Genomic DNA, 11580 nt, shown 5'->3' with positions numbered 1-11580 from the left:
CGCCTTGTAGAATTCTTCCTTCACTTTAAATCCAGAAGTGGAAACATTGAATTTCTTGCAAAAGTACTTCAGCTGTGTTACTTTGTAGCTTTGTAGCTTCTCTTCTTCCCATTCAAGAGAGACTATGGATTCTGCTCTCTCTACCGAATTAGGCATCTTTCAAAAATAGGCAATCCAAAAATTCAAAAAGGAATCTACCAAAAAGTATGCGGTATCGTTATGGTCTGCACTCACTAAGTAGTGTTCACCAGTCACTGTACACGAGTCACAAATGCTAATTCGGAAATCCTTCCGCTGTTACCAATGTTAGATTTGGGGGTCTCTGGTTGGCACAGGTAGGTACTTGTGACAAGCAGGGACCCTCTCCTCTAGTCAGGGAAAGGGGGATTACCCTTCTAAAATAACCCCTGCTCACCTCTAGGCTGCGCGGCGAGAGCAGTCAAGGCTTTATTTCAGAGGCGTTGTAAGTTAAGCAGTTGTGACCACATACAGTAACCCAGTGACAACACTACAAATGAACACCACACAGGTTGTATATCACAAATAAGTAGACTCTTTGTAGAGTTACCACAAGACCATAAACGACAAAAATACACACTATGATTACTTTAAGATGGTAGATTTAAGCTTAGTTCAGTTCTTAGATGCGACAATCTGCATCAATGTACCTTAAGTTGCGTTGCGCTTCCACGACAAGCAATGTCGCAGCGATGGGAAATGCTGCAAAGTTCAGGTGCAAAGTAATACAAAACGTGAAGATCTTCCAGTTGCGGCATGCTTCTCGGGGATGCGAGAAGTTCTCGGTCTGATGCGTGGACTGCAGCGGCGACACCCTTACGATGCGACGGCAACAGCTCCAGCGGCGACGCTCTTCTCCACGATGCGTGAAGCTTCCGCTCGATGGGACAACTACACGGTGACATCCAAGATGCGACGGCAGCAGCTCCAACGGAGACGTGCTTCTCGGGGAAGCGAGGTGCTCTTGATCAATGCGGTGCAATGCGACAGTTCCAGCGGCGACACCCTCCTTTCTATGGAGTTGAGACGGCAGACACATCAATGGCGACACGCTCCGACCTCGTTGCGAGATTCTTCTGAAGCGGTGCAGTGCGACAGTTCCAGCGGCGACACCCTCCTTCCTCCGGAGATGCGACAGCAGGCACAGCGACACGCTTCTTCTCCTTGAGTCGCACCTCCAGCTCTGTGCGACACACAGTTCCTCAGAAGGCCCAAAACAGCAGCAGGCACTTCCACAAGAACTCTGGGGATCTGGGGGGTGAAGTCTGTTGTCCCTGAGACTTCAGCAGGAGGCAAGCTCTTTTCCAAGCCCTTGGAGATCCTTCACAAGTTGAAAGCAAAGTACAGAAAGTTCCTTTCTCCTTCCTTTGGCAGTGAGGCAACCACTACAGGCTAATCCCCCAAGAAGCACTTCAGCTTGGGAATAGTCTCTCCTCAGTTTCTTCAGGTTCCTCTCCTCAGTAAAGGTTTCTTCTTGTAGTCCAAAGTGATCTAATTTCATGGGAGCAGAGCCCCAATCCTTTGTTCTCTGAGGGGAGAGGGGCCGTTGCCCAGTCCAAACCAGTTCTGAAGCACTCTGTTTACCAGACTTCTCCTTTCTTTTCACAGTGCAGGGCATGCACATCAGACGCCTCACAGTAGGTGGAGCCAGCATTGTGGAAGGCAAGTACAGTCCTGGTGCACTTTGTTTACAGGACTCCTTCTCTTCTTTCAGTGTGCAGGGCAGTGACATCAGCCGCTTCCCGGGGGGTGGAGCCAGCATTGCGGAAGGCAGGCACAGCCCTATTCAGAGTTCAGGTGCACACTTCCCTTCCATCTACATGCAGACCTCTCTATTCACCACTGGGTGACTCAGCCTGTCTCCTGGAATTCCCCAGCCCTGTCACTCACAGAAACCAGACATAGGAATACACAAACTAGCAGAGGCAGGTTTGAATGGTTAGACAAGCAAATACCTACTTTCTAAAAGTGGTATTTGCAAACACAGAATATTAAAATCAACTTCACTAAAATATGTATTTTATTATTCTGAGTTCAGGCATACTAAACTCGAATTTCCACCATGTTCTCTGAGCCTGTTAGGATTGTAAAGTGTAACAATTCTAACAGCCCATTCTGGCCTATGGAGAACAGGTAGCCTTGCAATAGTGAAAAACGAAAATGGCTGTAATTCACTATTAGGACATGCCACACACACCAGGGCTTGTCCTACCTTATACTTACAATGCACCCTGCCCTTGGGCCTACAATAGGGGTGACTGATGTGAAGAAAGGGGAAGGTTTAGGGACTAGGGACTAGGAAGTGGGGGCACTTGCCCAGTGAGCATAACAATACCTGACTGCACGTAGGCTCTGCAATTGCAGACCTTAGACACATTTTACAAGGCTGCTTCTGTGGGTGGCACAACCAGTGCTGCAGGCCCACCAGCAGCATTTGGATTACACACCCTGGCACACTCAGTGCACTAGACTAGGGTCTGACAAGTAAACCAAATAGCCAAACATGGAACCACTGATTCATACATAAATTTACAATAGGGAGCACTTGCACTGTGGCACTGAATAGCAGTGGCACAGTGCCCAAAGCATCTAACACCAACAAAAACACGAGGCAACAGCATAAATGGAAGGGAGCCCCACGCCAATGGTGCCAGGTCTAACAGGTATCCATATTCTTTACCTCCTCAAAAGTACTATTTACCTCCTATAACTTTGTTTATGCCTAGTTGCTACAAATAAGGGTTGATAGTGTTGACAGAAGTGAAACCTGTTTCAGGTTTCCTACTGTCAAAATGGGGGAAGGAGGCTAGCTCCTCTACAAATTCAGGCTAGGTAAAATGTATGTTGCTCTCTCTCCTTTTCTCAATTTTTTGTTAGCCTATCTAAATTGTCTGTGAAATAGCAATGAGACACTTAATTGGCTATTCAGTAATACTGCTTTAAACATTGTTAGCATTAATAAAATGAATTAGTATGTATGTTATGTTACTGCCCATCCTGTTTAATGAAATTATGACAGGATCAGTAATCTATATTGCTGTTCCCTTATTTTGATCTTTAAGGGGAACTAGATGTGGGTAGTTTTTGTTCTACAAGTATTAAGGTGATAACACCATTATTGTATGTTATTCAATGTTACACAGTTTTGCAAGGGCATTGCTAGTTTTTTATTAGCTAGTCTGTGTAAATAAACTGACAGTCCTTATTAGAGCTGATGTTGCATAGTTTGGATCATGAAAAGTAGAACGTAAGGAAGATGCCCATGTGATCCTTAGCAGACATTTTTGAAGGAAATATTGTTTTATAGATAAGAACCTTTTAAACCAACAAAGAAGAAATTGGCACAGAAGCTGAAATATAAAAAGAATGCATTTATTCACCTCAGATGAGGGAGACTACGTCACACCGAAGCCTTAGCAACTGAATGAGGCAGTCTAAGGAGTACAGAAAACAGGGGCCTTATATATGCTTAGGGTTACATAGTCCGCATAAGACCAAGGGGCAGTCCAAGCTCATGTAAGCATGCAAAATGACTAAGATGGGCATCCAAGATCTGCTTGCTCAACAAAGTGGGAGGAGAGTTACTTCTCCATACAGCAGCAAAAATAGCCTGACAGTTATACTAGAGAAGCAGGTGCATTCTACTAGCTAGGCCCTTCTGAGCATGTGCGAAGGTGGAAGATGCTAAATATAGGTCGTTTCTAGGCAGTTTACAAGAACAGTCAACACTGAGGGAGGACAGAGCACATGGCGAGCATGTGGCAGCACAGCAATATTTAACAATTGGGACCCTGCAATTGCTCAACTTCAAATAGATTATCCGCTCGCCAAAATCATTTCATCAATACCATTTTCACCTCAGTGGTCCGCATTATCAGTTTCCAGCCCAGGTACGTTGCACCATAAAATAAAAAGTATCAACAAACCAATGTCCAACAGCATATTGTAGGGGCAGGCAATGAAGCCAGGCAGCTCCATGTACAAAAATGTTGGTGAATGCCACAACACTGTGAGGTGCATCCAGCTGCCTTGGGTCTTCCTGTCCATCTCTTACTCCAATCGCTGTTTTTGTTTTAACAAAATCTTGACTACGCAAGTGTTCTTTCTTTACTAGTTTACTCTATGAACACTGGTAAATCAACACATTTTCTGAAATAAATAAGTTGTGACATGTTCAACTGAAATTTTATTGAAATATCTGTTTATAGTGAAATAACCTTGATAAGTTTCAAAGATGGTATAGCAGAGATGTTTTTATGGCCAGTTAAATATTGTGCATGCAAATTCCATTATCTTTCCATGTAGTAATTTTAATTTGTTTTACATTCAACAGAAAAAAAGCCTTGAATGCACAAAATGTTTATGAATAAAGAAGAGAATGCTGTAAATCTGCAAAAACAGTCCGAGTAAAGAAGTTCCAATAGTAAAGAAAGCCTTCACACCCGAGACAGAGGACCCCGAGCATAAACTGACAGATCCTGGAAGAAGCAGTCAAGGGCAGTTCAGTGGATGAGCTGTGCATCTTCATGCAACAAGACGAAGAAAAGAACTCTAGAGAATTATGGCAAACTACCTCCGGTATAAAAAAGTCCAATAACAGCATTTTATCATGGGATCTGTAGGATGTGGTTACAGCAATGCTTTGCTGTCCACAATTATAACAACCCACCATTCAGTGCTGTAGGTGTACTGTAAACACATTCTAGCAGAACGACATCAACCAGAGAAAAGCACAATGGAGTGGAGGCAGACAACTGAAGGGTGAAGGAAAGACATGTTCTGCTATCTACAATACAAACTGTTTCCCAATTTCCTGTGACCAGTAGGAGGATTCATCTTTATCCATAAGCATGCTACACCATTATTGAATCTAAAGACACAATCGCCCACTAAGATTGTATTTAGTGATAATTGTACTTTAATGTTAAATCAGAAAGAAAATGTCTGAAATATCACACATTTCCAGGGAATGTGAGACTAACACAAGTGCTTTATCAACCATGTTGGCCCATCCGGAAATGCCGTCATGGGATGAAGAAAAATATATACCTGACCCAAAGAAAGAAAAATCATACACATGCAGCGAAAGCTTTAGTTTGTCATCACTACTAAAGTGCCGTCAGCAAACGCACACAGATGAAAAATCATTCAACTGTACTGAATGTGTGAAGAGCTTCATTCAATTATCAGGCCTACAAAGACATTTACAAAAACACTCAAGGGAAAAATCTTACCATTGCAATGAATGTGGAAGTAGTTTTAGTGACTCCTCAAACCTAAGGATTCATCAGAGAATGCACACAGGGGAAAAACCATTCAAGTGCAATGAATGTGAGAAGAGTTTTAGTACGTTATCAACCCTAAAACAGCATCAGAGAACACACACCGGGGAAAAGCCATATCATTGCAATGAATGTGGAAGTAGTTTTAGTCAATCGTCAACATTAAGGAAACATCAGCGAACACACACAGGAGAAAAACCTTTCATATGCATTGAATGTTTGAAGAGCTTTAGTCAGTTATCACACCTGCAAAGCCATCAACGAATACACACGGGGGAAAAACCATACCATTGCAATGAATGTGGTAGTAGTTTTACTGAATCGGCAAAACTCAGGATTCATCAGCGAACACACACAGAGGAAAAACCATTTAAATGCACTGATTGTGGTTGTAGTTTTAGAGAATCCACAACATTATTAAATCATATGCGAACACACACAGGGGAAAAACCATACCTTTGCAATGAATGTGGAAGTCGGTTTAGGGACTCGTCAAAGCTAAAGATTCATCAGAGAACGCACACAGGGGAGAAGCCATTCAAGTGCAGTGAATGTGCAAAGTGCTTTAGTCAGTTATCACACCTACAAAGCCATCAGCGAACACACACAGGGGAAAAACCATACCATTGCAATGAATGCGGAAGTAGTTTTAGGGACTCCTCAAATCTCAAGATTCATCAGAGAACGCACACAGGGGAAAAGCCATACAAGTGCAATGAATGTGAGAAAAGTTTTAGTCAATCGGCACACCTAAAACAGCATCAGAGAACTCACACTGGGGAAAAACCATATCAGTGCAGTGAATGTGGAAGTAGTTTCAGTGACTTATCAACATTAAGATATCATCAGCGAACGCACACCGGGGAAAAGCCATTCAAATGCAGTGAATGTGAGAAGAGCTTTAGTCAATCATCACACCTAAAACAGCATGAGAGAACTCACACTGGGGAAAGACCACATCAGCGCAGTGAATGTGAAAGTAGTTATAATAAATCCTCTACATTAATGAATCATCAGCATACACATACAGAGGAAAAGCCAAGTGCAGTCAATATGAGAGGACCTTTTGTCGATTATCAAACCTACAAAGAAATCAGTGAATACACACAAAGGAAAACCCACTCACGTGCAGCCAATGCTTGAAGAGCTTTTGATGATTTTCACACCTACAAAGCACCAGTGTATGCACACAGGAAAAACTATTCAAGTGCAGTGAATGTGTGAAGAGCTTTAGTTAGTCATCACTACTACATAAGCCTTCAGCAAACACACCCAAGGGAAAAACATTCAAGTACATTGAACAAGGTAAGACCTTTTTCTGATTGTCAGTCCTATAATCCTTTGAATACCATAAGCAAAAACTCACCTTAATGAAACTTGCATAGAAATAATCCTAGAGGTGCAGCAAATCCGCAAACATTTAAGTACATCAACATCCTGTCTGTGGACATACTCAGGAATAAACAAGTGCAGTTCTTTTGAGATGAAGGAATTACTCAAAATAATAAAATTACAATTATATGGAATCTTCGAATACCAGATTATAAAAAGTAGGTGATAAAAGACAGGATTGGTAGGAAGGAAGAAAAAAACTGATATTTGTAAATTTATAAAGGTTTCTGTGCTCCGTGACTGTTCATTTCTTTAAACCTAGGGAAAAAATACAAAATGCCAGCAAAACATACTGGGAGACGAGCACAATGTGAACTAAAAGAAAATAACCATTGTTTGTTTTTATTTATTTAGGTATAGTTAGAAAGCAAAACACCCAATTACACCTGATCATGCTGCCTGTAAAAGCAACAATGCTTGGACTAAAAAGGATCATTTGAAAGCTAGTTTAAGGGATTAGTTAATAAATCCTTAAGCCCAACACACTAAAACTAATTTAACAAGCACATACTGGTGTAAATTCATAAGTGGTTCGGGTGTTAGGTCATTTTGCGGAACATTGCTGGTTCTGTGGCAGCATCTAGAGAACAGTGTCCAAAAGCTGGAGAAGTGAAAGTGCAGAAATATGAGCTGCAACTCTCAGGCTTGATGCGTTCAGTTATGGTATGTTATGCCAACTAGATTTGCAAGACACGCTTTTCACCCAGGAGGGCATCCAGGTCCCCAATTGAACAAAAACAGGCTCTGATGGGAAGGGGGAGTTCCTTCTGGTCTTGGGGGCGATGTGGGAGAAGACATATCTGAGAGGGAGGTGATGCGGAATTTGGTTGCGGAGTCGTCCAGTGCATCTGAGTTGCCTATTATGGGTATGGAAGTGAACGTGGTCGTTGAGCTACGCAAGGACTAAAGATGTGGAGTGCCTTTGTAAGTGAATGTGGGGAGATTGAAGGTGGTGCCCTTCTAGAAGGGGAGTCAGTGAGGGTTATGTGTGTCTGTGGATGAGATTGAGTATGAGTCTGCCGCTGTGCTTTGACCTGCTTAACATTTGTTGGTGAGCTTGGTGGTTGTACCTGCGTAGGGGGTGGTTCTGTAGTCTAGTCTACTTGTGAAGAATGCTTGTCTGATACTCCTGCTGCTGTCTAGTGAGATCCATTTGAATATTCTTCTGAGCATCTTGACAGTGTGTAAGCATGTAGCTGCTACTATGTTGTCATGGCTGGCCGTGGAGGTTTGGCTATCTATTACGATAGTGATTACCTGGCATCGTTATTGGGATAGATGTGGGGCCTCTGGTGCTGGTTTACCTGGCCAGAGTCCAGAGAGAGGTGTACTTGCCAGACAGTACCACTTCATATTTGTCAGCATTTAGCTTGAGATAGCTTCTTTTCATCCATTATGTTATGTTGGAAATGCACATGAGGAAGGGCAATTGTGTGATCGATGTTTTTTCTGAGAGGGAGAGTATGAGTTCCATGTCTCCTGTACATGAGACGATGATGAGGCTGTAGGACAAACCGATGGAGGCCTGTGGAGCAATGTAGACTTTGAAGAGGATGGGGTGCAATGAGGAACCCTGTGGCAGTGCCAGACATGTATCTTCCCACCCATAATGCAGAAGAAGTGCTGCTCATTTCCATCATCACATGCATCTTTTAATGCACGAGCCATAGTGGCTTTTCCCTAAAGGTGTACAACATCGAGCTGGATCCTTGGGAGATTTGCAGACTAACCACTATGTAAATGATTCACAATTAGTATTTTAAAAGTTTCTTTTTTACAGAGAATCATTCATCCAAACCCGAACTGGTGAAAGAACAGAACTGGTGCATGATAGCAAAATTGATAGGAGAAAGGGCTGTTGAAAAGTTTAGTTCTCATTAGGTTTCTGAAAGCTTGACAGCTAGGGAGAGATTGAGTCTTGAGCAGTAAAGTGTTCCAGTCTGAAGAGCTAGAATCCTGAACTGTCAACTCCCTGCTATACATTTTTGGATCCTTGGCACTCGAAAAGAAATCTGGATTCAGAAGAGAAGCACAAATAATACTGAGTCTTGACACAAATGATATTCAGGTTTGTGTTTACATGCAAAAAGGAACCCTCATTGTATAATCTCTGCCAGTGTTTGAATGGACTTACAAAATATGTGCTGCCTCGTGTGCAAACAATAAAATTTGTTATGCAGTTGGGGCTTCCTCAGACCACAAATAAGATGACCCACAGAATTCTGAATAATCTTAAAAGTGCTTTTGTGTTGTTAGGGGCCACCAAATACTCAGTGTTCTTGTAGCCTAGGCTTGCGTAGAGGAAGGAGCTCACCAATATAAAATGCAAGTCAGAAGAAAGGAAAGGGCACATCTTCAGTAGCTGAAGATGGTAGAAACGAATGCCTTCCTCTGAGTTCATTTCAACAAAGTGCTGAGTCTGGGAAGTTCTTCCTGCCATCGACCACCATCACCACTACCGAGCCTGTGAGGAATAAGGCACATGACTGGTCTTCAGAACACCCATCCCTGCACATAATGCACATCAGGGTTTTCCTCAGAATCAAACTCACTTTACGTTAACAGGAACCATTTTTAAACTCAACTCTATATATTTAGGAATAAGTGGCTTTTACGGCCATTAGTGGCATAAAGAATGTGTACCCTGACAGGCTGACACTTTTAAATCTACACTAATATAGCACAACAAAACATCAGACGACAGCCCATGTATGGACATCCAAGAGCCTTTAAAAAACACACAACAGAGGCGTGGACCAGGATCAAACCCAACTTACGTTCACATTAACATGAACTGAAATATGATCCACTAAAAAACAATCATGATGCTATACAATGTACACAATGATAACTAGATTGTACATATTAATAAGAAATCTATGTTTTTTTAAATGTAATAAAGCAAAAGAATGTATTTTAATCCATGGTATTCACTGCTGATTGTGTAGAAAGAGATGGTAAATGAGATTTGTTCCCTAAACTATTAAGATAATTTGTGCTGTTAGCTAGGAGCCTAGTTTATTTGGCAATAGAGGGGTCAAATCTCGACAGCATGACAGCTCTCAGCAAGAGTCTGACACAAGTGATATTAGAGGGGACCGTTCTCGCCCGTGTGCCTGCTTTCTGAGTGCGAATAGGTTCTTTGCTTGATAGTGTACTACCTTTTCTCCTTCTGTGTTCATAAAGTGAGACGTGCTGCAAGTAATGCTGCCCACCTTTTACCTGCGATCCTATCTGTTTGCTGCTGACTGCTTTGTCATAGTGTCCACCTTCTATCTGCGATCCTATCTGTTTGCTGCCGACAGTTATGAGACACATCTGCTGCAGAAAGAAGGGTATGAGGACTGTAGTGATGCCTTCTTGCAACTAAAGATCTTTCGCAAACTTCTCAGGTGTTAACACGCACTGCTGAGAATATCAGCACTCCCTCTACCTCAAAGAGAATATTATTTTACACTGGCAAACTTTTTCCAATACTTTTTCTCAGGTTTGCTTGCTGCCTCTGCTGCTCCTATCTTGTAACATATAGGGGTGGGTGACGAATTCCACCCCACCGGCAGAGTTCATTGAGTTTTACCCACTCAGTGTGGATCGTAGAGTTCTGAAAAAATACACCAAGCGGCACAGGGTGGAGTGTTCCCTCTTGCGCGGCTCGCCAATGTTAAGTTTGGCGAGCGAGAGTGAGAAGTATCATACGGCTGGCCACCTCCAAGCAAGAATTCTCAATGCAGGCAGGCATGGCAGTTCACTACCGCTCATGTTGAGGAAGCTGCAGTGCGAGTAGAACATCTACTGAAGTGGCAGACAGAAGCAGCGCCCTCTTGCGCTGCGCGTGGTGCAGTTTGCGCTGATTTTATTGTGCAGTACAATGTTCTGGTGCTAAAAATCAGGCATGGGCAGAGCGACTTACCGCACTTCGTACTTACAGGACTCCGCAGAGTGCGGCAGAGTTTTTTCGGCCCTTGGCAGAGTTCCATATAGCAGAACTCCGCCGAGGCCTAGTAACATACAATACTCTGCTATTGGTCTGTTCCAGGGCACTACTTGAAAATATAATAAATGACCTGCTTATAGTAACTCCCCTTATTAGCTGCTTATAGTAGTTTACCTTATTAACTGCCTATAGTAAGTCACCTATTAGCTGCTGTCTTTGACAATTACAAGATTACTTGCAAAAAAAATGTACATGCAAAATTACGCCCTGTGACTTCTGTAGAGAAGAGTTTTAATTTTGAAATTATATTCTAAATTTATAATGCCTATCTCTTTAAAATGTTTGCTCTAAAGTGACGTTATGATGTTTCAAATATTTCAAACACTGTCCCGCTCGTCCTCTTCCTATTTAGGAAAAACAACTTACGGTGTAGTAGTGCTCATTGTATCCAGTTTATGTCCCTCCTTTCTTTAAGAATACACATTTCAACACAGCAGAGCACACTTCACCTTCTGACAAAGGCAGTATGTTGTCTCATGTAGTGACCGCATACATTTAATGGCCGCTAAGGGGAAGCTTATAACCATTGCTCGCACTAATTACTCAGTTGAATTCTCTAGGTAAAAATGAACAATGGTTGGCTCTTGTAACATGTGGATGAATCGCAGTGTACTAAGATGTATTACTTCATGAGTATTAGAATAAAAAACCTATTTATGGGATACACTATAGCATAAAAGCCAGCCCATATCATCGAGATGCTAGGAGCGAATTCGCTTAACACCATCATGTGTTGTTATTAAAATGTTACAGATCGGAATGACGAGATGCAATTCAGTCAAACTGACAATCTCATAAAAATGCTGTGGCTCTGTCACTATTGTAAATATTTTAAGCTACCCAGCGTCTTCATCGAAGTCTTACAGAACAGTAAACACACATAGATCAACTGCA

The 11580-nt window shown here is 42.3% G+C and overlaps 1 protein-coding gene across 1 annotated transcript; it reads left to right on the top strand.

The window, feature by feature from the left end:
• The first annotated feature begins 4484 nt into the window (after positions 1-4484).
• Positions 4485-6862, top strand: LOC147736978 (uncharacterized). Its single transcript, XM_086954970.1, has one exon. The coding sequence runs from the start codon at positions 4959-4961 to the stop codon at positions 6441-6443; it is 1485 nt and encodes a 494-aa protein (XP_086811096.1). The 5' UTR covers positions 4485-4958; the 3' UTR covers positions 6444-6862.
• The last annotated feature ends 4718 nt before the right edge of the window (positions 6863-11580 follow it).

The sequence above is a fragment of the Lissotriton vulgaris genome, chromosome 1_1 (genome assembly GCF_964263255.1).
Source record: "Lissotriton vulgaris chromosome 1_1, aLisVul1.2, whole genome shotgun sequence".
In the NCBI taxonomy this organism is placed as follows: Eukaryota; Metazoa; Chordata; class Amphibia; order Caudata; family Salamandridae; genus Lissotriton; species Lissotriton vulgaris.
Note: the sequence above shows the minus strand (reverse complement) of the source record. Positions and strands in the feature narration are given on the sequence as shown.